The sequence below is a fragment of the Stenella coeruleoalba genome (assembly GCF_951394435.1).
Source record: "Stenella coeruleoalba genome assembly, chromosome: 8".
Lineage (NCBI taxonomy): Eukaryota > Metazoa > Chordata > Mammalia > Artiodactyla > Delphinidae > Stenella > Stenella coeruleoalba.
Window position 1 is genome coordinate 54,456,799 of NC_137154.1, and position 26,133 is coordinate 54,482,931.

Below are 26,133 nucleotides of genomic sequence, written 5' to 3' on the forward strand. Positions count from 1 at the left end.
TGTTGCTGCCCTTGACTCACCGTCAGCAAATGTGGAGGTTAGCCAGATGGAGGCTGGGCATTATCTAGGCTTCTCCTGGATTTAACACGATCTATAGGAGCAAGGGCTTTGAAGAGTAGCCTGAATTCTGCAAGTAGTTCCTGCTTTGCTGCAGTGACTGTACATGCTTCAGAACTTGCTGTATTGTTCTTTTTTTTTTTGACCTCTTTAGATCACTTATTTAATTTATTTATTTGTGGAGTATATATTTTTTTGTTTTGTTTTGTGTGTGGAGTATATTTGATTTACAATGTTGTGTTAGTTTCAGGTCCATCCATGTTGCTGCAAATGGCATTATTTCATTCTTTTTTATGGCATTATTTGCAAATATTTTCTCCTATTCTATGGGTTGTCTTTTCATTTTCTTTATGACTTCCTTTGCTGTGCAAACCTTTTAAGTTTAATTAGGTCCATTTGTTTATTTTTGTTTTTATTTCCATTACTTTAGGAGACGGGTTGAAAAAGATTTTGCTTCAATTTATGGCAAAGAGTGTTCTGCCTATGTTTTCCTCTAAGAGTTTTATAGTATCCAGTACATTTAGGTCTCTAATCCATTTCGAGTTTATTTTTGTGTGTGGTGTTAAGGAGTGTTCTAATTTCATTCTTTTACATGTAGCTGTCCAGTTTTCCCAGCACTACTTATTGAAGAGATTGTCTTTTCTCCATGATATAGTCTTACATCCTTTGTCATAGATAAATTGACCATAGGTGCATGGGTTTACTGCTGGGCTTTCTATCCTGTTCCATTGATCTATATTTCTGTTTTTGTGCCAGTACCATTCTGTTTTGATCACTGTAGCTTTGTAGTATAGTCTGAAGTCAGGGAGCCTGATTCCTTCAGCTCCATTTTTCTTTCCAAAGATTGTTTTGGCTATTTGGGGTCTTATGTTTTTCCATACAAATTTTAAGATTTTTTTCTTCTAAGTCTGTGAAAAATACTATTGGTATTTTGATAGGGATTGCATTGAATCTGTAGATTGCAGTGGGTAGTATAGTCATTTTGACAATTTTGACTCTTCCAATCCAAGAACATGGTATATCTTTCCATCTGTTTGTGTCATCTTTGATTTCTTTCATCAGCATCTTATAGTTTTCAGAGTAAAGGTCTTCTGCCTCCTTAGGTAGGTTTATTCCTAGATATTTTATTCTTTTGGACGTAATGGTAAATGGGATTGTGTCCTTGATTTCTCTTTCATATTTTTCATCATTAGTGTATAGAAATGCAAGAGACTTCTGTGCATTAATTTTGTACCCTGCTACTTTACCAAATTCATTGATTAGCTACAGTAGTTTTCTGGTGGCATCTTTAGGATTCTCTATGTATAGTATCATGTCATCTGCAAACAGTGACAGTTTTACTTCTTCTTTTCCAATTTGTGTCCCTTTTATTTCTTTTTCTTCTCTGATTGCCGTGGCTAGGACTTCCAAAACTATGTTGAATAATAGTAGAGTGGACATCCTTGTCTTGTTCCTGATCTTAGAGGAAATGCTTTCAGCTTTTCACCATTGAGAATGATGTTTGCTGTGGGTTTGTCATATATGGCCTTTATTATGTTGAGGTAGGTTCCCTCTATGCCCACTTTCTGGAGAGCTTTTATCATAAATGGGTTTTGAATTTTGTCAAAAGCTTTTGCTGCATCTGTTGAGATGATCATATGGTTTTTCTTCTTCAATTTGTTAATATGGTATATCACATTGATTTATTTGCATATATTGAAGAATCCTTGAATCCCTGGGATAAATCCCACTTGATCATGGTGTATGATCCTTTTAATGTGTTGTTCGATTCTGCTTCCTAGTATTTTATTGAGGATTTTTGCAACTATATTCATCAGTGATATTGGTCTGTAATTTTCTTTTTTTGTAGTATCTTTGTCTGGTTTTGGTATCAGGGTGATGGTGGCCTCATAGAATGAGTTTGGAAGTGTTCCTTCCTCTGCAATTTTTTGGAAGAGTTTGAGAAGGATGGGTGTCAGCTCTTCTCTAAATGTTTGATAGAACTCTCCTGTGAAGCCATGTGGTCCTGGACTTTTGTTTGTTGGAAGATTTTTTTTTTTAACATCTTTATTGGAGTATAATTGCTTTACAAAGGTGTGTTAGTTTCTCCTTTATAACAAAGTGAATCAGTTATACATATACATATGTTCCCATATCTCTTCCCTCTTGTGTCTCCCTCCCTCCCAGTCTCCCTATCCCACCCCTCCAGGCGGTCACAAAGCACCGAGCTGATCTCCCTGTGCTATGCAGCTGCTTCCCACTAGCTATCTACCTTACGTTTGGTAGTGTATATATGTCAATGCCTCTCTTTCGCTTTGTCACACCTTACCCTTCCCCCTCCCCATATCCTCAAGTCCATTCTCTAGTAGGTCTAGTAGAACACAGTCTTTATTCCTGTCTTACCCCTAGGTTCTTCATGACAGGTTTTTTTTCTTAAATTCCATATATAAGTGTTAGCATACGGTATTTGTCTCTCTCTTTCTGACTTACTTCACTCTGTGTGACAGACTCTAGGTCTATCCACCTCATTACAAATAGCTCAATTTCGGTTTTTTTATGGCTGAGTAATATTCCATTGTATATATGTGCCACATCTTCTTTATCCATTCATCCGATGATGGACACTTGGGTTACTTCCATCTCCGGGCTATTGTAAATAGAGTTGCAATGAACATTTTGGTACATGACTCTTTTTGAATTACGGTTTTCTCAGGGTATATGCCCAGTAGTGGGATTGCTGGGTCATATGATAGTTCTATTTGTAGTTTTTTAAGGAACTTCCATACTGTTCTCCACAGTGGCTGTATCAATTTACCTTCCCACCAACAGTGCAAGAGGGTTCCCTTTTCTCCATACCCTCTCCAGCATTTATTGTTTCTAGATTTTTTGATGATGGCCATTCTGACTGGTGTCAGATGATATCTCATTGTAGTTTTGATTTGTATTGCTCTAATGATTAGTGATGTTGAGCATTCTTTCATGTGTTTGTTGGCACTCTGTATATCTTCTTTGGAGAAATGTCTACTTAGGTCTTCTGCCCGTTTTTTGATTGGGTTGTTTGTTTTTTTGTTATTAAGCTGTATGAGTTGCTTATAAATTTTGGAGATTAATCCTTTGTCAGTTGCTACATTTGCAAATATTTTCTCCCATTCCGAGGGTTGTCTTTTTGTCTTGTTTATGGTTTCCTTTGCTGTGCAAAAGCTTTGAAGTTTCATTAGGTCCCATTTGTTTATTTTTGTTTTTATTTCCATTTCTCTAGGAGGTGGGTCAAAAAGGATCTTGCTGTGATTTATGTCATGGAGTGTTCTGCTTATGTTTTCCTCTAAGAGTTTGATAGTTTCTGGCCTTACATTTAGGTCTTTAATCCATTTTGACTTTATTTTTGTGTATGGTGTTAGGGAGTGATCTAATCTCATACTTTCACATGTACCTGTCCAGTTTTCCCAGCACCACTTATTGAAGAGGCTGTCCTTTCTCCACTGTACATTCCTGCTTCCTTTATCAAAGATAAGGTGACCATATGTGTGTGGGTTTATGTCTGGGCTTTCTATCCTGTTCCATTGATCTATCTTTCTGTTTTTGTGCCAGTACCATACTGTCTTGATTACTGTAGCTTTGTAGTATAGTCTGAAGTCAGGGAGCCTGATTCCTCCAGCTCCGTTTTTCGTTCTCAAGATTGCTTTGGCTCTTCGGGGTCTTTTGTGTTTCCATACAAATTGTGAAATTTTTTGTTCTAGTTCTGTGAAAAATGCCAGTGGTAGTTTGATAGGGATTGCATTGAATCTGTAGATTGCTTTGGGTAGTAGAGTCATTTTCACAATGTTGATTCTTCCAATCCACAAACATGGTATATCTCTCCATCTATTTGTACTATCTTTTATTTCTTTCATCAGTGTCTTATAATTTTCTGCATACAGGTCTTTTGTCTCCTTAGGTAGGTTTATTCCTAGATATTCTATTCTTTTTGTTGCAATGGTAAATGGGAGTGTTTTCTTGATTTCACTTTCAGATTATTCATCATTAGTGTATAGGAATGCCAGAGATTTCTGTGCATTAATTTTGTATCCTGCTACTTTACCAAATTCATTGATTAGCTCTAGTAGTTTTCTGGTGGCATCTTTAGGATTCTCTATGTATAGTATCATGTCATCTGCAAACTGACAGCTTTACTTCTTCTTTTCTGATTTGGATTCCTTTTATTTCCTTTTGTTCTGATTGCTGTGGCTAAAACTTCCAAAACTATGTTGAATAAGAGTGGTGAGAGTGGGCAACCTTGTCTTGTTCCTGATCTTAGTGGAAATGCTTTCAGTTTTTCACCAATGAGGACGATGTTGACTGTGGGTTTCTCATATATGGCCTTTATTATGTTGAGGAAAGTTCCCTCTATGCCTAGTTTCTGCAGGGTTTTTATCATAAATCGGTGTTGAATTTTGTCGAAAGCTTTGTCTGCATCTATTGAGATGATCATATGGTTTTTCTCCTTCAATTTGTTAATATGGTGTATCACGTTGATTGATTTGCGTATATTGAAGAATCCTTGCATTCCTGGAATAAACCTCACTTGATCATGGTGTATGATCCTTTTAATGTGCTGTTGGATTCTGTTTGCTAGTATTATGTTGAGGATTTTTGCATCTACGTTCATCAGTGATATTGGCCTGTAGTTTTCTTTGTGACATCCTTGTCTGGTTTTGGTATCAGGGTGATGGTGCCCTCGTAGAATGAGTTGGGGAGTGTTCCTCCCTCTGCTATATTTTGGAAGAGTTTGAGAAGGATAGGTGTTAGCTCTTCTCTAAATGTTTGATAGAATTCACCTGTGAAGCCATCTGGTCCTGGGCTTTTGTTTGTTGGAAGATTTTTAATCACAGTTTCAATTTCAGTGCTTGTGATTGGTCTGTTCATATTTTCTATTTCTTCCTGATTTAGTCTTGGCAGGTTGCGCATTTCTAAGAATTTGTCCATTTCTTCCAGGTTGTCCATTTTATTGGCGTAGAGTTGCTTGTAGTAATCGCTCATGATCTTTTGTATTTTGCAGTGTCAGTTGTTACTTCTCCTTTTTCATTTCTAATTCTATTGATTTGAGTCTTCTCCCTTTTTTTCTTGATGAGTCTGGCTAATGGTTTATCAATTTTGTTTATCTTCTCAAAGAACCAGCTTTTAGTTTTATTGATCTTTGCTATTGTTTCCTTCATTTCTGTTTCATTTATTTCTGATCTGATTTTTATGATTTCTTTCCTTCTGCTAACTTTGAGGGTTTTTTGTTCTTCTTTCTCTAATTGCTTTAGGTGCAAGGTTAGGTTGTTTATTCGAGATGTTTCCTGTTTCTTAAGGTAGGATTGTATTGATATAAACTTCCCTCTTAGAACTGCTTTTGCTGCATCCCGTAGAATTTGGGTCGTCGTGTCTCCATTGTCATTTGTTTCTAGGTATTTTTTGATTTCCTGTTTGATTTCTTCAGTGATCACTTCGTTATTAAGTAGTGTATTGATTAGCCTCCATGTGTTTGTATTTTTTACAGATCTTTTCCTGTAATTGATATGTAGTCTCATAGCGTTGTGGTCAGAAAAGATACTTGATACAATTACAATTTTCTTAAATTTACCAAGGCTTGATTTGTGACCCAAGATATGATCTATCCTGGAGAATGTTCCATGAGCACTTGAGAAAAATGTGTATTCTGTGGTTTTTGGATGGAATGTCCTATAAATATCAATTAAGTCCATCTTGTTTTATGTATCATTTAAAGCTTGTGTTTCCTTATTTATTTTCATTTTGGATGATCTGTCCATTGGTGAAAGTGGGGTGTTAAAGTCCCCTACTATGAATGTGTTACTGTCGATTTCCCCTTTTATGGCTGTTAGTGTTTGCCTTATGTATTGAGGTGCTCCTATGTTGGGTGCACAAATATTTACAATTGTTATATCTTCTTGGATCAATCCGTTGATCATTATGTAGTGTCCTTCTTTGTCTCTTTTAATAGTCTTTATTTTGAAGTCTATTTTGTCTGATATGAGAATTGCTACTCCAGCTTTCTTTTGCTTTCCATTTGCATGAAATATCTTTTTCCGTCCCCTTACTTTCTGTCTGTATGTGTCTCTAGGTCTGAAGTGGGTCTCTTGTAGACAGCAAATATATGCGTCTTGTTTTTGTATCCATTCAGCCAATCTGTGTCTTGTGGTGGGAGCATTTAGTCCATTTACATTTAAGGTAATTATCGATATGTATGTTCCTATTCCCATTTTCGTAAGTGTTTTGGGTTCGTTATTGTAAGCCTTTTCCTTCTTTTGTGTTTCTTGCCTAGAGACGTTCCTTTAGCAGTTGTTGTAGAGCTGGTTTGGTGGTGCTGAACTCTCTCAGCTTTTGCTTGTCTGTAGAGGTTTTAATTTCTCCATCAAATCTGAATGAGATCCTTGCTGGATACAGTAATCTTGGTTGCAAGTTTTTCTCCTTCATCACTTTAAATATGTCCTGCCAGTTCCTTCTGGCTTGCAGAGTTTCTGCTGAAAGATCAGCTGTTAACCTTATGGGGATTCCCTTGTGTGTTATTTGTTGTTTTTCCCTTGCTGCTTTTAATATGTTTTCTTTGTATTTAGTTTTTGACAGTTTGATTAATATGTGTCTTGGTGTATTTCTCCTTGGATTTATCCTGTATGGGACTCTCTGTGCTTCCTGGACTTGATTAGCTATTTCCTTTCCCATATTAGGGAAGTTTTCAACTATAATCTCTTCAAATATTTTCTCAGTCCCTTTCTTTTTCTCTTCTTCTTCTGGAACCCCTATAATTCGAATGTTGGTGTGTTTAATGTTGTCCCAGAGGTCTCTGAGACTGTCCTCAGTTCTTTTCATTCTTTTTTCTTTATTCTGCTCTGCAGTAGTTATTTCCACTATTTTATCTTCCAGGTCACTTATCCGTTCTTCTGCCTCAGTTATTCTGCTATTGATCCCATCTAGAGTATTTTTCATTTCATTTGTTGAGTTGTTCATCATTGTTTGTTTCATCTTTAGTTCTTCTAGGTCCTTGTTAAATGTTTCTTGCATTTTGCCTATTCTATTTCCCAGATTTTGGATCATCTTTACTGTCATTATTCTGAATTCTTTTTCAGGTAGGCTGCCTATTTCCTCTTCATTTGTTAGGTCTGGTGGTTTTTTATCTTGCTCCTTCATCTGCTGTGTGTTTTTCTGTCTTCTCATTCTGCTTATCTTACTGTGTTTGGGGTCTCCTTTTTGCAGGCTACAGGTTCGTAGTTCCCATTGGTTTTGGTGTCTGTCCCCAGTGGCTAAAGTTGGTTCAGTGGGTTGTGTAGGCTTCCTGGTGGAGGGTACTAGTGCCTGTGTTCAGGTGGATGAGGCTGGATCTTATCTTTCTGGTGGGCAGGTCCATGTCTGGTGGTGTGTTTTGAGGTGTCTTTGACCTTATTATGGTTTTAGGCAGCCTCTCTGCTAATGGGTGGGGTTGTGTTCCTGTTTTGCTAGTTGTTTGGCATAGGTTGTCCAGCACTGTAGCTTGCTGGTCGTTGAGTGAAGCTGGGTGCTGGTGTTGAGATGGAGATCTCTGAGAGATTTTCGCCGTTTGATATTATGTGGAGCTGGGAGGTCTCTTGTGGACCAGTGTCCTGAAGTTGGCTCTCCCACCTCAGAGACACAGCACTGTCTCCTGGCTGCAGCACCAAGAACCTTTCATCCACACGGCTCAGAAGGTAAGGGTGGAGTATGGAGCTGAAAACAGGAAAGGTGGGAAGTCTGTGTATCAGTCTCCCATGTGTCCTCCTTTACTCTGAGCAGCCTGGAAACGATTATTCCTTTACCCTGGGAGATGATTCGGCATCTTTTCTGTGGCTAGTTTGAAAACCTGCTGGTCTTGGAGAGTCTCCTGGAGAGGCGGAGGGCAGCTGCAGCACATACAGGGGAGCTCCTTCTACTGCACAAAGCCCATGCTGGTGGGCGCCATTGCGGAGGCTCCTCCTGTTGGAAGATTTTTAATCACAGTTTCAATTTCATTACTTGTGATCGGTCTGTTCATATTTTCTGTTTCTTCCAGGTTCAGTCTTGGAAGGTTATACCTCTCTAAGAATTTGTCCATTTCTTCCAGGTTGTCCATTTTATTGGCACAGAGTTGCTTGTAGTAGTGTCTTAGGATGCTTTGTATTTCTGTGGTGTCTGTTGTAATTTCTCCTTTTTCATTTCTAATTTTATTGATTTGACTCCTCTCCCGCTTTTTCTTGATGAGTCTGGCTAATGGTTTATCAATTTTGTTTATCTTCTCAGAGAACCAGCTTTTAGTTTTATTGATCGTTGCTATTGTTTTCTTTGTTTCTGTTTATTTCTGCTCTGATCTTTTTAATTTCTTTCCTTCTACTAACTTTGGGTTTTGTTTGTTCTTGTTTCTCTGATTCCTTTAGGTGTAAGGTTAGATTGTCTATTTGAGATTTTTCTTGTTTCTTGAGGTAAGCTTGTATTGCTATAAACTTCCTGCTTAGAACTGCTTTTGCTGCATCCCATAGGTTTTGGATCATTGTGTTTTCATTGTCATTTGTCTCTAGGCATTTTTTGATTTCTTCAGTGATCTCTTGGTTATTTAGTAACATATTGTTTAGCCTCCATGTGTTTTTGTTTTTACGTTTTTTTCCCTGTAATTGCTTTCTAATCTCATAGCGTTGTGGTCAGAAAAGATGCTTGATATGATTTCAATTTTCTTAAAATTACAAGGCTTGATTTGTGACCCACGATGTGATCTATCCTGGAGAATGTTCCATGTGCCCTTGAGGAGAAAGTGTATTCTGTTCTTTTTGGATGGAATGTCCTATAAATATCAATTAAATCTATCTGGTCTATTGTGTCATTTAAAGGTTCTGTTTCCTTATCAATTTTCTGTTTGGATGATCTGTCCATTGGTGTAAGTGAGGTGTTAAAGTCCCCCACTATTACTGTGTTACTGTCGATTTCCTCTTTTATAGCTGTTAGCAATTGCCTCATGTATTGAGGTGCTCCTATGTTGGGTGCATATATATTTATAATTGTTATATCTTCTTCTTGGATTGATCCCTTGATCCTTATGTAGTGTTCTTCCTTGTCTCTTATAACATTCTTTATTTTAAAGTCTATTTTATCTGATATGAGTATTGCTACTCCAGCTTTCTTTTGATTTCCATTTGCATGGAATATCTTCTTCCATCCCCTCACTTTCAGTCTCTACGTGTCCCTAGGTCTGAAGTGGGTCTCTTGTAGACAGCATATATATGGGTCTTGTTTTTGAATCCATTCAGTGAGCCTGTGTCTTTTGGTTGGAGCATTTAATCCATTCACGTTTCAAGTAATTATCAATATATATGTTACTATTACCATTTTCTTAATTGTTATAGGTTTGTTTTTGTAGGTCCTTTTCTTCTCTTTTGTTTCCCACTTAGAGAAGTTCCTTTAGCATTGGTTGGAGAGCTGGTTTGGTGGTGCTGAATTCTCTTAGCTTTTGCTTGTCTGTAAAGCTTTTGATTTCTCCCTCAAATCTGAATGAGGTCCTTGCTGGGAGAATAATCTTGGTTGTAGGTTCTTCCCTTTCATCACTTTAAATATATCATGCCACTCCCTTCTGGCTTGTAGAGTTTCTGCTGAGAAATCAGCTGTTAACCTTATGGGAGTTTCCATGTATGTTATTTGTCATTTTTCCCTTGTTGCTTTCAATATTTTCTTTGTCTTTAATTTTTGTCTCTTTGATTACTATGTTTATTGGCGTGTTTCTCCTTGGGTTTATCCTGCCTGGAACTTTCTGTGCTTCCTGGCCTTGGGTGGCTATTTCCTTTCCCATGTTAGACAAGTTTTCAACTGTAATGTCTTCAAATATTTTCTCGGGTCCTTTCTTTCTCTCTCTCTTCTCCTTCTGGGACCTCTATAATGTGAATGTTGTTGCGTTTAATGTTGTCCAAGAGGTCTCTTAGGCTGTCTTCGTTTTTTTCATTCTTTTTTCTTTATTTTGTTCAACAGCAGTGAGTTCCACCATTCTGTCTTCCAGGTCACTTATCCGTTCTTCTGCCTCAGTTATTCTGCTATTGATTCCCTCTAGTGTATTTTTCATTTCAGTTATTGTATTGTTCATCTGTTTGTTTGTTCTTTAATTCTTCTAGGTCTTTGTTAAACATTTCTTGCATCTTCTCAATCTTTTCCTCCATTCTTTTTCCATGGTCCTGGATCATCTTCACTATAATTATTCTGAATTCTTTTTCCAGAAGGTTGCCTATCTCCATTTAGTTGTTTTCCTGGGGTTTTATCTTGTTCCTTCATCTGGTACACAGCCCTCTGCCTTTTCATCTTGTCTAACTTTCTGTGAATGTGGTTTTTGTTCCACAGGCTGCAGGATTGTAGTTCTTCTTGCTTCTGCTGTCTGCCCTCTGGTGGATGAGGCTATCTAAGAGGCTTGTGCAAGTTTCCTGATGGGAGGGACTGGTGGTGGGTAGAGCTGGGCATTGCTCTGGTGGGAAGAGCTCAGTAAAACTTTAATCCACTTGTCTGCTGATGGGTGGGGCTGGGTTCCCTCCCTGTTGGTTGTTTGACCTGAGGTGACCCAACACTGGAGCCTACCCAAGCTCTTTGACGGGGCTAATGTCAGACTCTGGGAGAGCTCACGCCAAGGAGTACTTCCCAGAACTCCTGCTGCCAGTGTCCTTGTCCTCATAGTAAGACACAGCCACCCCCTGCCTCTGCAGGAGATCCTCCAACACTAGCAGGAGGGCTGATTCAGTCTCCCATGGGGTCTCTGCTCCTTCCCCTGGGTTCCGATGTGCACACTACTTTGTGTGTGGCTTCCAAGAGTGGAGTCTCTGTTTCCCCCAGTCCTGCCAAAGTCCTGCAATCAAATCTGCTAGCCTGCAAAGTCTGATTCTCTAGGAATTCCTCCTCCCGTTGCCTGACCCCCAGGTTGGGAAACCTGACGTGGGGCTCAGAACCTTCACTCCACTGGGTGGACTTCCGTGGTATAAGTGTTCTCCAGTTTGTGAGTCACCCCCAGCAGTTATGGGATTTGATTTTATTGTGATTGTGCCCCTCCTACCGTCTCATTGTGGCTTCTCCTTTGTCTGTGGATGTGGGGTATCTTTTTTGGTGAGTTCCAGTGTCTTCCTGTTGATGATTGTTCAGCAGTTAGTTGTGATTCTGGTGCTCTGTCAAGAAGGAGTGAGCACACGTCCTTCTACTCTGCCATCTTCAAGATTGTACCTTCCTAAGAATTTGTCCATTTCTTCCAGGTTGTCCATTTTGTTGGCATACAGTTCGTTGTAGTAATCTCTTATGATCCTTTGTATTTCTGTGATGTCAGTTGTAACTTCTCCTTTTTCATTTCTAATTTTATTGATTTGAGCCTTCTCCATTTTTTTCTTGATGAGTCTGGCTAAAGGTTTATCAATTTTGTTTATCTTTTCATAGAAACAGCTTTTTGTTTCATTGATATTTTCTATTGTTTTCGTTGTCTCTATTTCATTTATTTCTGCTCTGACCTTTATGATTTCTTTCCTTCTACTAACTTTAGGTTTTGTTTGTTCTTTCTCTAGTTGCTTTAGGTATAAGGTTAGGTTGTTTACTTGAGATTTTTCTTGTTTCCTGAGGTAAAATTGTATTGCTATACAATCTTAGAACAGTTTTTGCTGCATCCCATAGGTTTGGATTGTCGTGGTTTTGTTGTCGTTTGTCTCTAGGTATTTTTTAAAAATCTTTTTGGCTGAGCTGTGTGGCATGTGGGATCTTAGTTACCCAACCAGGGATTGAACTCACCACCCCCTGTGGTAGAAGCATGGAATCTTAAGCACTGGACCACCAGAGAAGTCCCTAAGTATTTTTAAATTTCCTCTTGATTTCTTCAGTGATCCATTGGATGTTTAGTAACATATTATTTAGTCTCCATGTGTTTTTGTTCCTTACCGTTTTTTTTCTTGTAATTGATTTCTAATCTCGTAGCATTGTAGTTGGAAAAGATGCTTGAGATGATTTCAATTTTCTTAAATTTAGTGAGGTTTGATTTGTGGTACAAGATGTGATCTATCCTGGAGAATGTTCCATGTGCACTTGAGATGAATGTGTATTCTGCTGCTTTCAATGGAATGTCCTATAGATACCGATTAATTCTATCTGGTCTAATGTGTCATTTAAGGCTTGTGTTTCCTTATTAATTTTCTGTCCGGATGATCTGTCCATTGCTGTAAGTGGGTTGTTAAAGTCCCCCACTATTACTGTGTTACTGTTGATTTCTCCTGTTATGGCTGTTAGCATTTGCCTTATATATTGAGGTGCTCCTGTGTTGGGGGCATATATATTTACAATTGTTATATCTTCTTCTTGGATTGCTCCCTTGATCATTATGTAGAGTTCTTCCTTGTTTCTTGTAACAGTCTTTATTTTAAAGTCTATTTTGTCTGATATAGGTATTGCTATTCCAGTTTTCTTTTGATTTTCATTTGCATGGAATATCTTTTTCCATCCCCTCACTTTCAGTCTGTATGTGTCCCTAGGTCTGAAGTGGGTCTTTTGTAGAGAGCATATATACAGATCTTGTTTTTGTATCCATTCAGCCCATCTATGTCTTTTGGTTGGAGCATTTAATCCATTTATATTTAAAGTAATCATCAATATGTATGTTCCTAGTGCCATTTTCTTAATTGTTTTGGGTTTGTACATCTTTTTTCTTCCCTTCCTCTTTTGTTCTCTTCTCTTGTGGTTTGATCACCATCTTTAGTGTCGTGTTTGGGTTGCCTTTTCTTTTGTGTGTGTGTATCTATTGTAGTTTTGGGTTTGCATTTCCCCTGAGGTTTTGATTTAGCAGTGTATATATGTACCACTGTATATAAAACCAACTTGTTTTAAGTTGCTGGTCTCTTTCCCACCTAGAGAAGTTCCTTTAACATTTGTTGTAAAGCTGGTTTGGTGGTGCTGAATTCGCTTAGCTTTTGCTGTAAAGCTTTTGAGTTCTCTCTTGAATCTGAATGAGAGCTCTGCTGGGTAGAGTATTCTTTTTTTTTTTAATAAATTTATTTATTTAATTTATTTATTTTCAGTTCAATTGGGTCTTCATTGCTGCGCCTGGGCTTTCTCTAGTTGCGGTGAGTGGTGGCTACTCTTCATTGCAGTGTGCAGGCTTCTTATTGCCGTGGCTTCTCTTGTTGTGGAGCATGGGCTGTAGGCGTGCGGGCTTCAGTAGTTGTGGCACACAGGCTCAGTAGTTGTGGTGTGCAGGCTCTAGAGTACAGGCTCAGTACTTATGGCTCATGGGCTTAGTTGCTCCGAGGCATGTGAGATCTTCCCAGACCAGGGCTTGAACCCATGTCCCCTGCATTGGTAGGCGGATTCTTAACCACTGCACCACCAGGGAAGTCCCTGAGTAGAGTATTCTTGGTTGTAGTTTCTTCCCTTTCATCACTTTAAATATATCATGCTACTCCCTCCTGGCCTACAGAGTTTCTGCTGAAAATTCAGCTGATAACCTTATGGGGATTCCCTGGTATGTTGTTTGTTGGTTTTCCCTTGTTGCTTTTAATATTTTTCTTGTCTTTAATTTTTGTCGTTTTGATTAATATGTGTCTCAGTATGTTCCTCCTTGGGTTTATCCTGCATGGGATTCTCTGTGCTTCCTGGACTTCAGTGAGTTTTTCCCTTCTCATGTTAGGCAAGTTTTCAGCAATAACATCTTCAAATATTTTCTTAGGCTCTTTCTCTTTCTCTTCTCCTTCTGGGAACCCTATAATGCGAATGTTCATGTGTTTAATATTGTCCTAGAGGTTTCTGAGACTGTCCTCATTTCTTTTCATTCTTTTTTCTTTATTATGTTCTGTGGCAGTGATTTCCATCACTCTGTCTTCCAGCTCACTTATCCTTTCTTCTGCCTCATTTATTCTGCTGTTGATTCCTTCTAGAGTATTTTTCATTTCAGTTATTGTATTGTTCCTCTCTATTCTTTAAATCTTCTAGCTCCTTGGGTTTTTAAATAACTAAATAAATAAATAAATAATTTAAAAAATTTTATTCATTCATTCATTCATTCATTCATTTATTGCTGTGTTGGGTCTTTGTTGCTGCTTGCAGGCTTTCTCTAGTTGCGGCGAGCCGGGGCTACTCTTCGTTGCAGTGCACAGGCTTCTCATTGCGGTGGCTTCTCTTGTTGCGGAGCACAGGCTCTAGGCTCACGGATTTCAGTAGTTGTGGCATGCAGGCTCAGTAGTTGCACCTTGCAGGCTCTAGAGTGCAGGTTCAGTAGTTGTGGAGCATGGGCTTAGTTGCTCCACGGCATGTAGGATCTTCCTGGAGCAGGGATTGAATCTGTGTCCCCTGCATTGGCAGGTGGATTCTTAACTGCTGTGCCACCAGCAAAGTCCATAGCTCCTTGTTAAACATTTCTTGTACCTTCTCGATCTGTGCCTACACTCTTTTTTGAGATTTTGGATCATCTTTACTATCATTACTCTGAATTCTTTTTCAGGTAGATTGCCTATCTCCTCATCATTTAGTTGTTCTTGTGGATTTTATCTTGTTCCTTCATTTGCAACATATTTCTCTGTCACTAATTTTGTCTGACTTTCTGTGTTTGAGGTCTCCTTTCCACAAGCTGCAGGATCATAGTTGCTCTTGTTTCTGGTGTCTGCTCCCCGGTGGGTGAGGTTGGTCCAGCGACTTGTGTAGGCTTCCTGCTGGGAGGAACTGGTGCCTGTCCTCTTGTGGGTGGAGCTATGTCTTGTCCCTCTGATGGGCAGGGCCATGTGAAGGGGTGTGTTTTGAGGTGGCTGTGAGCTCAGTATGACTTCAGCCAGCCTGTCTTCTGATGGGTGGGGCTGTGTCCTTATCTCGGGCGTTGTTTGGACTGAGACTTTCCAGCTCTCAAGCCGGGCCTTGGTGCTGAAATGTGCACCTCTGGAAGATCTCACTCTGATCAGTATTCCCTGGGCCTTCAGTGTCCTAGCCTTCACAGTGAGTGATAGTTGACCTTCGCCTCCCCAGGAGACCCTCTAAGACCCCTAGGTAGGTATAATCCAGGTTTCTATCAGGTACTGCTTTGTGCTGGGTCCCAGTGCACGTGAGACCTTGTGTGCACCCTCCAAGAGTGGAGTCTCCATTTCCTCCAGCCCTGTGGAGCTCCTGCCCTCAAGCCCTGCTGGCCTTTGGGGCTAAATGCTCTGGGGGTTCTTCTGCCCAATGCCAGACTCTCACACTGTCTTGGAGGGCTATTTTATGTGGGAATGTCCATGTGTAGCCTGCGTGGGTTTAATATTTTTTGGTGCGAGGGTTGTTTTTAGTATAGATATCTGCCACTTCTTTCCTCAGTGTATTCTGGACATTAGCCTCTTTATAGGAGGTATGACTGATGTTGTGGTGACCATAGCCTGTACTGGATATTGAGTAGAGCTTCCCCTTTGCTCTGTGGTTGTCACTGCCCTGTCAGAGATGGGCTCTACTCCCTAGTTGTTGGAGTAGAGGCCCCCAGGTCTTCTTCTTAGCTGTGGTTCTGATCTGCACTGTGAGGTAGGCAGGATTGGAGCACTCCCACTGGGAAGGAAGCCACTGAGTATTCCTCCTCTGGAGCTGTTCGCCTGTGGGGTTGCTCTTTTGTGTCACCTTTCACCTGTTGTGCGAGCTCTCAGATTACACCATCATTGGCACTGCTCTCAGCCCCACCTTAAATGTGGGTATGCCAGCAATCGGCCCTGGTGTCTCTCATATGTTGTTTTCACCAGGCCACCAGCATAGATCTACTGAAGTCAGGTCCTAGGATTGCAGTAATCATGGATCTGGACCCACTGTGGATGCTATGGGGGCAGCTCCAACTCTAGGCCAGCCCAACCCTCATGTGTATATGCCCACAAAGTCCACAGCTGCTAAAGCTAGACCTGCCTTGGCTGCAGGAGCACTGATTGTCCATTCAGATGTTCTGTAGGTGCTAACTTTACAAGGCCAGTCACGGGGGTGTCAATTCATGGTTTGTGCAGCTGTGAAGAGAGATTTCAGCTTTTCTTCCTTAGTTGCATGTCCCCTGGGGCTCAGCTGTCGTTTCAGCCCCACCTCTGTGTGTGGGCCACGCACAGGGGTCTGCTCCCGAGGCTGCCCTGGAGCACATGAGTCTACCCTGGTGGCGATGGGCACGTGGGGGAGCCAGCAGTCACGGGCACAGGAGAGCTGGCCCCAGCGGGGGCCCTTCTTAGTTCCCCGGGAGGCAGGGGCTGGAACACGGGGAGAGAGTCTGCAATGGCAGCTTTGCCCCTTACGCATCACTTAACTATGGCTCTTTGCTTCTGTGGCAGTCCAAGTTTCCTCCACAAGCATTCCCAGTTGTGGATTTCCTCACTTCCATCCCCTCAGGCTGTCTCCTCACAGCCAACAGAAGCCCTCTCCTGGGTCTGCTCTCCAAACCCCATGTTCCAGCACTCAGCCTCTGTGCACACCAGTGGACACCTGTCTCAGGCTGGGGCACACAGGGCTGTGGCACAGACCATCTGTGTAGGTTTCACTCTGTCCTGCTTGGCTGTTGGCACTCTCTTCCAATAGCCCATGAATTCCCTTGTGTCCCAATTCATGCCCCTGTCTATGAGGGGGATTCCCCAGATGTGGGACCCTCTCCTCTCCTTCAGCTCCCCACGACCCAGGGGTGCCGTTCCCATCCCGCTTCCTCTCCTTTTCTTTTTCCCTTTTTCTTTCTTTCATCCTACCTGGTTACACGGGGATCTTTCCTGTCCTTTTAGGTATCCAAGGTCCTCTGCTAGTGTTCAGCTGGTGCTCTGTGAGAATTGTTCCATTTGTAGATGTATTCTTGATGCGTTTGTGGGGAGAGATGAATTCCACGTCCTCCTACTCCTCTGCCATCTTGCCGACCCCTTTGGATTTTATATTACTATCTATCAATGAGTTAATCAATCAATTAACCTTAATTATTTCTTCTTCTAAATGAGTATCAGTTGATTTAATCTCACCCAAAAGAATGGGTCTCTTTTGGTTGGTCAATGCAATACAGAAACTCTGCAGGTAAGAAGTATCCAAGTTATTCCACTATATCTGGGGTGGTGTCATAATAGTAGTGTCCACCTTTTCCATGATGACTGAAACACCGAGTGTGCTCCAACCTCAAATCAAACCCTGGGTCTCTGAAGACAAAAACCAGCAGACAGACCAAAGGAGCCTTCATCTCATAAAAATGCAACAATTTAGTCACGTCTTCATCAGAGTTCAATGGGCAGGAAGACAATTCTGTGGGCATAATGTGAGTCTTCACTTTTCTCTTCTGAATCACGAAAGTACCTTCCAGCCCCACAGGCTTATCTCCATAATCTTTTTCAAGAGTCTGTCTCATACAAGTCACAAAGTTAAGTTTTCCAGTTCTTCTTTTGGCTTTCATCTCAATGACCTTTCCAGGTTGGCCCCCACTGGCAAAAAGATTAGCCAGTAATGCACACCCCAAATCATGATATTCTCACTGTACTTCTCTAGTAGGCACCCTCCATCTTTAGGGTTAATACAAGCAAATGAACTTCAATACACAGGAGGTTTGTGTTCACTTTCTGTTTGAACAACTGACATAAACTCAGAATTGAATCCAAGAGTCTGAAATGGGTCTACTCCTGCTCTAAGAATAAAAGCTCTGGGAAGTTGGAGTTCTTTTGCAATCTTATTTAGGTTATAAACCTGTTTTTTGATTTACAAGAGGCAATAAGTAAGGCATACCTCCTACTTCTGCAATTCTAGTTTTCCCACAGATGCCTTTTACAGGAAAGGTAAATGGTCCTTAGTCAAATCAGGGCACTCAACTACAGAGACCTGGACATCAGCAAAGTTATCCTTTAGCACCTTCTGCAGAACTCCAACAAGCTCCTCTAGACTTGACAGCTGAAAAGAATACTCAGCGCAAGCCATCTTCCTTAGGTGTGAATGAAACAAGAGGGAAGGGGGCAGGGCACAACCTGGAATGGTGGTTTTTATTCTTCAATTTGTTAATGTGGTGTATCACACTGATTGATTTGCAGAGATTGAAAAACCCTTGCATCCCTGGGATCAATCCCACTTGATCGTGGTGTATGATCCTTGTAATGTTGGATTTGGATTGCTAGTATTTTGTTGAGGATTTTTGCATCTGTGTTCATCAGTGATATTGGACTTTTTGTGTGGTATTTTTTGAATAGTTTCAGAAAGATAGGTGTTAACTCTTCTCTAAATGTTTGATAGAATTCACTGTGAAGCTATCAGGTCCTGGACTTTTGTTTGTTGGGAGTTGTTAAATCACAGTTTCAATTTCAGTACTTCTGATCGGTCTATTCATATTTTCTGTTTCTTCCTGGTTCAGTTTTGGGAGACTGTACTTTTCTAAGAATTTGTCCATTTCTTCTAGGTCGTCCATTTTATCAGCATATAGTTGCTTGTAGTCGTCTCTTATGATCCTTTGTATTTCTGTGGTATTGCTGTAACTTCTTTTTCATTTCTAATTTTATTGAGACCTCTCCCTCTTTTCCTTGATGAGTCTGGCTAATGGTTTATCAATTTTTTATCTTCTCAAAGAACCATCTTTTTGTTTCATCGATCTTTTCTGCTATTTTTTTCATCTCCATTTCGTTTATTTCTGCTCTGATCTTTATGATTTCTTTCCTTCTACTAACTTTGGGTTTTGTTTGTTCTTCTTTCTCTAGTTGCTTTAGGTGTAGTTTAGGTTGTTTATTTGAGATTTTTCTTGTTTCCTGAGGTAAGATTGTGTTGCTTTAAACTTCTCTCTTAGAAAAGTTTTTGCTGCATCCCACAGGTTTTGGATCATCATGTTTTCATTTTCATTTGTCTCTAGGATTTTTTTGATTTCCTCTTTGATTTCTTCAGTGATCCATTGGTTATTTAGTAGCATATTGTTTAGCCTCCACGTGTTTGTGTTTTTTACAGTTTTTTTCCTTGTAATTGATTTCTAATCTCATAGCATTGTGGTCAGAAAAGATGCTTGATATGATTTCAGTTTTCTTAAATTTATCAAGGCTTTATGGCGCAGCATGTGATCTATCCTGGAGAATGTTCCATGGGCACTTGAGATGAATATGTATTCTGCTGCTTTTGGTTGGAATGCTATATAAATATCAATTAAGTCCACCTGGACTGATGTATCATTTAAGGCCTGTGTTTCCTTATTGATTTTCTGTCTGGATGATCTGTCCATTGATATAAGTGGGGTGTTAAAGTCCTACACTATTATTGTGTTACTGTTGGTTCCTCCTTTTATGGCTGTTAGCATTTGCCCTATATATTGAAGTGCTCCTGTGTTAGGTGCATATATATTTACAGTTGTTTTATCTTCTTCTTGGATCGCTCCCTTGATCATTATGTAGTGCCTACCTTTGTCTCTTGTAACTGTCTGTCTTTATTTTACAGTCTATTTTGTCTGATATGGATATTGCTACTCCACCTTTCTTTCGATTTCCATTTGCATGGAATATCTTTTTCCATCCCCTCACTTTCAGTCTGTATGTGTCCCTAGATCTGAAGGGGGTCTCTTGTTGACAGCATATATATGGGTCTTGTTTTTGTATCCATTCAGCTAGTGTATGTCTTTTGGTTCATTTGCATTTAAGGTAATTTGATTCATTTGCATTTAAGGTAATTACTGATATGTATGTTCTTATTGACGTTTTGTTAATTGTTTGGGGATTGTTTTGTAGTTCTCTCTTCTTCCCTTCCTCTTTTTTTCTCTTTTGATTTGATGACTAGTGTTGTGTTTGGATTCTTTTTTGTGGGTATCTCTATTGTAGAGTTTTGGTTTGTGGTTACCATGAGGTTTTGATATAGCTGTCTATATATATACAAGATTGTTTTAAGTTGTTGGTCTCTTAATTTCAAATGTGTTTCCAACATCCTGCATTTGTACCCTCTTCTCACCATTGCTGATTTTGTTAACATATTTGTGTGTGGATGGTTTCCCACCTTTACTGTATGTTTGCCTTTATCAGTGAGCTCTCCCATTTGTAATTTTCTTACTTCTAGTTGTGGGCTTTTCTTCTCTACCTAGAGAAGTTCCTTTAGCATTTGTTGTAAAGCTGGTTTGGTGGTGCTGAATTCTCTTAGCTTTTGCTTGTCTGTAAAGCTTTTGATTTCTCCATCAAATCTGAGTGAGAGCCTTGCTGCGTAGAGTATTCTTGGTTGTAGTTTTTTCCCTTTCATCATTTTAAATATATCGTGCCACTCCCTTCTGGTCTGCTGACGACTCAGCTGATAACGTTATGGGGATTCCCTTGTATGTTATTTGTTGCTTTTCCCTTGCTGCTTTTAATATTTTCTTTTTGTCTTCAATTTTTGTCAGTTTGATTAATATGTATGTCAGCGTGTTCCTCCTGGGGTTTATCCTGTATGGGATTCTCTGCACTTCTTGGATTGGGTGACTGTTTCCTTTCCCATGTTAGAGAAGTTTTCAGCTATTATCTCTTCAAATATTTTCTCAGGTCCTTTCTCTCTCTCTTCTCCTTCTGGGACCCCTGTAATGTGATTGTTGGTGCGTTTAACATTGTCCCAGAGGTCTCTTAAACTGTTCTCATTTCTTTTTCTTTTCTTTTTTTAAATAAATTAATTTTATTTATTTATTTTTGGCTGTGTTGGGTCTTCGTTGCTGTGCGCAGGCTTTTCTCTGGTTGAGGTGAGCAGGGGTTACTCTTCGTTGTGGCGCTCGGGCTTCTCATTGTGGTGGTTTCTCTTGTGGAGCATGGGCTCTAGGCACACAGGTTTCAGTAGTTGTGGCACATGGGCTTAGTTGCTCCGTGGCATGTGGCATCTTCCTGGACCAGGGCTCAAACCCGTGTCCACTGCATTGGCAGGTGGAGTTTTTTTTTTTTTTTGCGGTATGCAGGCCTCTCACTGTTGTGGCCTCTCCCGTTGTGGAGCACAGGCTCCGGATGTGCAGGCTCAGCAACCATGGCTCACGGGCCTAGCCACTCCGCAGCATGTGGGATCTTCCCGGACCGGGGCACAAACCCGTGTCCCATGCATCGGCAGGCGGACTTTCAACCACTCTGCCACCAGGGGAGCCCAGGCAGGTGGATTCTTAACCACTGTGCCACCAGGGAAGCCCTGTCCTCATTTCTTTTCTCTTTATTCTGTTCTGTGGCAGTGATTTCCACCACTCTGTCTTCCAGCTCACTTACCCTTTCTTCTGCCTCATTTATTCTGCTATTGATTCCTTGTAGAGTATTTTTCATTTAAGTTTTTGTATTGTTCACCTCTGTTTTTGTTCTTTAGTTCTTCTAGGTCTTTGTTAAACATTTCTTTTACCTTCTCAATCTTTGCCTCCATTCTTTTTCCGACATCTTGGATCATCTTTACCATCATTACTCTGAATTCTTTTTCAGGTAGATTGCCTATCTCCACTTCACTTAGTTGTTCTTCTGGGGTTTTATCTTGTTCCTTCATCTAGAACATATTCCTCTGCTGTCTCATTTTGTCTAACTTTCTGTGTTTATGGTCCCACAACCTGCAGAATTTTAGTTCCTCTTGCTTCTGGCGTCTGCCGCCTGATGCATGAGGCTGGTCTAAGAGGCTTCCTGGTGGGAGGGACTGGTTCCTGCCCACTGGTAGGTGGAGCTGGGTGTTGTCCCTCTGGTGATCAGGGCCATGTCCAGGGGTGTGTTTACAGGCAGCTGTGGGCTCAGGAAGACTTTAAGCATCCTGTCTGCTGATGACTGGGGCTGTGTTCCTGGCCTTCTGGTTGTTCAGCCTGAGATGTCCCAGCATTAGAGCCTTCGAGCTGTTGGGTGGGCCAGGTCTTAGTGTCAAAATGGCAGCCTCCAGGACAGCTCATGCCAATGAGTACCCTGTACCTCCACCACAAGTGTCTTTGTTTCCACAGTGAGCCACAACCACCCCCTGTCTCCCCAGGAGACCCTCTAAGACCTGCAGGTAGGTCTGGCCCAGGCTCCTGTGGAGTCACTACTTTGCCCTGGGTCCCAGTGCATGTGAACTCTTGTGTGTGCCCTCCAAGACTGCAGTCTCTCTCTCCCCCAGTCCTGTGGAGTTCCTGTGATCAAGCCCAGCTGGCCTTCAAAGCCAAATGCTCCAGGGGCTCCTCTTCCCTTTGCCAGACGCCCAGACTGGGGAGCCTGACATGGGACTCAGAACTCTCACTCCTTTGAGAGAACTTCTGTGATGTGATTATTTTCCAGTTTGTGGGTTGCCCACCTGGCTGGCATGGGGTTTGATTGTATTGAGAATGCACCCCTCCTACTGTCTTGTTGTGACTTCTTCTCTGTCTTTGGAAGTAGAATATCTTTTTTGTTAGGTTCCAGTGCTTTTTTGTCGATGGTTGTTCAGCAGTTAGTTGTGATTTTGGTGTTTTTGTGAGAGGAAGTGAGCTCAGGTCCTTCCACTCCACCATCTTGTCTGTGCATCTTGCTGTATTGTTAGTTAGTCTAGAAACTGCTCTAAAGGAGTAAGAGATCCACTCGTTTAGACCACAGCTTACAAACGTGTATCCTTTTATCTCCTGAGGACAGGATTGATGTGGTTGCTTTGTTTTTGATGGTGATGATGGTTTTCATGACACTTATGGTTCTGTTGGTTATTATGATGGAGGAATAAGGATGGAGATGATGGAAATGAGGGATGATGGTGGAGGTAGTGATGGTGTAGGTGGTGGTGAAGGTAGTGATGATGATGATGGTGCTGCTGATGGTGGTGTTGGTGTTGGTAATGGTGGTGATGATAATAGTGGTGGTTTTGGTGTTGGCGAGCTGATATTCAAGGAGAATGTATTAGTACAGCCGTATCAGTTGCTCAAATTCCAAACTACTTTGAACTAGTTGGAAAACATCTACTGCCTTCAAGGTGCACAAGACCCTTTCCCTATTGCCCCTGCTGCCATAGCCCTGGGGAGCCCCAGGCAGGCATCACTGGGGCTGCCATGCACCAGCCTCAGACAGAAAAGGGGCAAATGCTCAGTGCCCATCTGGCTCTCTGCAACCTCTGCATTATGACTCACTGGTTGTTCAATGCCTTGACTGTCCCCAGGGGGTGTAGTGATGGTGATGGAGGTAGTGATGCACCCCGTTCCTCTGATAGTCTCCAGCGGTACCCAGGTCCCCCATTCTCCAGGGCAGGCCTTTCTCATCAGGCTGAGAAGGTAGTGGCTGACCCATTACCAATGGGCTGGCTGGTCCCCCTGGGTCAGCTCATGTGCCCCTGGGCAGAGTCCAGCTCTGTGCTGGTGCTGAGGAAACCCAGGAGCAGGTGAGTGTGGTCCTGCCCTTGGGGTGCTCATGGCTCCACCAAGCAGACAGGAGGTCCTGGTGAGTCAGGGAGAGCACAGGGTCCCAATGGCAAGGGTCTGAAAGTGACAGGATGCAGGGCCTGGGGGCTTTAGTGGCCCGGAATGGCTTCCCAGAGCGTGTGTGAAGGAGATCTCCCCACACCTAGGAGGATGACTTGGCCGAGCTGGCCTCCCAGCAGTACTTTGTGGACTACGGCTCTGAGATGATCCTGGAGCGCCTCCTGAACCTCGTGCCCACCTACATCCCTGACCGCGAGATCACGCCCCTGAGGACGCTGGAGAAGTGGGCCCAGCTGGCCATTGCTGCCCACAAGAAGGTCAGAGGGCTGGGGTTGTGAAGGAGGGGCTTTCTGATGACCTGGCTGAAGGGTAAGGACCTGAGAAATCAAAGAGGCCACAGCTCTTACCTGACATCTGTCTGTCCATGGGGCTGGGAGGACAGGATGGCACCCTTGACCTCCTGGCTCCCAGCAGCCTTTCTCCACCATGGGTATCAGTTCACTTGTGTTTTCTGCCCTCTACTCTACACTGGGCGCCAGGGACACAGAGATGGATCAAATCTAGCCCCATGGCCTCATGAGGGAAACCATGGGTCCATGGGCACTGGGGGTCCCAGCTCCTGGCCTCCCACCAAAGCTTATTAGTGCTGCAGCTCAGGAGAGTTGGTGCATGCTGGAGGAGCTTCTAGGAAGTGCACCTCCTTTCCCCTAAAAGAGCTCTGGCCCAACTTCCTGCCTGGGGAATTTGAGGTACTGGCCCCCTCTGCCTCTTGTTTAAGGCCCCAGGCCCATAACCAGCCCTGAGTAGCTCCCTTCTAAGCTAAGAGACCCGCCCCAAGTAGAGCAGGGGTGCCCTGGTTGGGGTGGGGGACCCTGGCTGCTGGAGGGGACCCATGGGCCTCCCCATCTCCAGGCCCTGGTTGTATAAGAGCAGAATCCTCTTTGCACACAAGTTGCCAAGGGCTCCAAGATCAGTGTGTCTCAACCCCTACGCCACGTGGCCTCTTCCCTAACCCAGGAGCCCCATGTGTCTCCCCCTGAGCTCTTTGCCTCCCCTTGAGCTGCCCACAAGTCTCCACCTGTACCCGAATGCTCCCTGCACCCCCTGTGCTTCTAGGCCTGGCTCACCCCCGAGGACCTCCCTGTCCTCAGCCCCCTCCAGAAGAGATGCATGTACTCCCTCCCCCACTCTCTGTCCTTGGCCACCTCCTCTCCCTCACCCCTCACACTTGGTTAGCTGCTGAAGCCCGTCCATTCCACCTGCCAGCAGCTCCAGCCTCCGTCCCCACCTCCACTCCTCTGCCTTCCCTGGGTCCTCAGTGTGCGCGGCCAACGTGCATGTGGCACCTGGCATGTTCTGGGTTGGGTGCCATCACTCATGAATTCCCTTTGTTCTGGGTGCTTGCCATGTGCTGGGCACTGCACCAGGCCCTGGAGACACAGCTGCGAGTACAACAGATGTGCCCTCTGCCCTCTCAGAGCCCATGACCGAGCTCGTGTGTCTCCCCCTGGACTGTAGTGCCCTGGCCTGTGCGTTCCAGAGCCCTGGCCCCGGCCTCTTGTAGAGTGGACAGGTCCGAATTAGCATGATTATTAGGGTCAGAGGAGTAAAAACATTTTATTTTGAAATAATTTCAAACTTACGAAAAAGTTGCAAGTTAAAAAGCTAGGCCTGCTGTGTACAGTATGCACTTCACCTAGACTCACCAGATGTTAACATTGTCCCACATTTGCTTTTATTTTCTCTGCACACATACATGTTATTATTTTTTCTGAGCCATCTGAGATTAGGTTGGAGATGCTGAGCCCCTTATCCCTGAATACTCACAGCTCTTGGGATGGCATTGCTTCTGGGCCCTCTTCGTGCATGGAAATGTGACAGCACAGGGGCTGGCACACACACGTCTTCATCTATGTTTGTGTTCATAGATGATAAAAACCATGAGTTCATTCTGATCCCTCCAATTCTACTCCAATACCACCAAGTTCTTATTAAAGCTCGGCAGAATATTTTTAGATAATAAAACATGCGTGCATTAATTTCTTGCCAGGAGCACTGCATTATTCCCCCATCTGCTTGCCCACTCCAGGCTCCAACCCTTCTCTACCCTGCAATCTTCCTAACTCCCAAGTTTACCTGTCAGTTTCCACTAAGAGACCAGCCTCACAGTGGTGGCCTCGCCCATGGTTCTCTGTGACCCGGCTCCTACTCACCGGTTTCCCACTCCCTCTTCTTGGTCAGGCCTGGCACCCACCCCGGCCCCATCCTTAGCCACTCATGTTCCTGTTCCCCAAACTCCTTCCCTGATCCCTGCCCTTGTGCCTTGCACATGCGCCGGCTGGGATTGTGGGCTTTCTTGTCACTCTGCTGAATCGGGAGCTCCCTGAGGGGGGGACCCATGTTCCTCTAGGAAGTGCTCACCACTGTTGATGGAATCGGAGGAAGATGGAGTGACGGGGAGGCTGTGGGCTGGGGGGGGTGGGGTGAGGCCATGGTGTGCACGAGGACACGGTGGCCTGGGGCCCACTTCTGACGTGCAGACAGGGACGTTTGATTTCCAGGCAGAGCTTGTGCCAAGTCTCTTGTCCCCTGTCCCTGTCTGTGCCCCTCCAGGGGATTTATGCCCAGAGGAGAACTGATGCCCAGAAGGTCAAAGAGGATGTGGTCAACTATGCCCGCTTCAAGTGGCCCTTGCTCTTCTCCAGGTTTTACGAAGCCTACAAGTTCTCAGGTACCCCTCAGCCCACCTGCCTCCCATCCCTCCCTCGATGGCTCTGGTCCGTGACAGAGGGAGGGGGATGGCCTGAGCCAGACTCCCCAGTCAGCCAGCCTCCTGCCCGCAGGGCTGCCTGGCCTCCAAGTGAGTG

The 26,133-nt window shown here is 42.8% G+C and overlaps 1 protein-coding gene and 1 pseudogene across 8 annotated transcripts in view; one reads left to right on the forward strand and one right to left on the reverse strand.

The window, feature by feature from the left end:
- Positions 1 to 26,133, forward strand: part of MYO7A (myosin VIIA) — a 99,438-nt gene that overhangs the window by 57,356 nt on the left and 15,949 nt on the right. For all 7 annotated transcript variants that reach the window (XM_079930708.1, XM_079930710.1, XM_079930712.1 and 4 more), the window contains 2 exons: positions 23,413 to 23,583; positions 25,880 to 25,997. In XM_079930708.1, coding sequence (XP_079786834.1) covers positions 23,413 to 23,583; positions 25,880 to 25,997 — 289 coding nt within the window. The remainder of the gene's footprint in view (positions 1 to 23,412; positions 23,584 to 25,879; positions 25,998 to 26,133) is intronic.
- LOC307191061 (ester hydrolase C11orf54 homolog) lies at positions 16,961 to 17,901 on the reverse strand (annotated as a pseudogene). Its single transcript has one exon. The product of its transcript is annotated as an ester hydrolase C11orf54 homolog (transcript).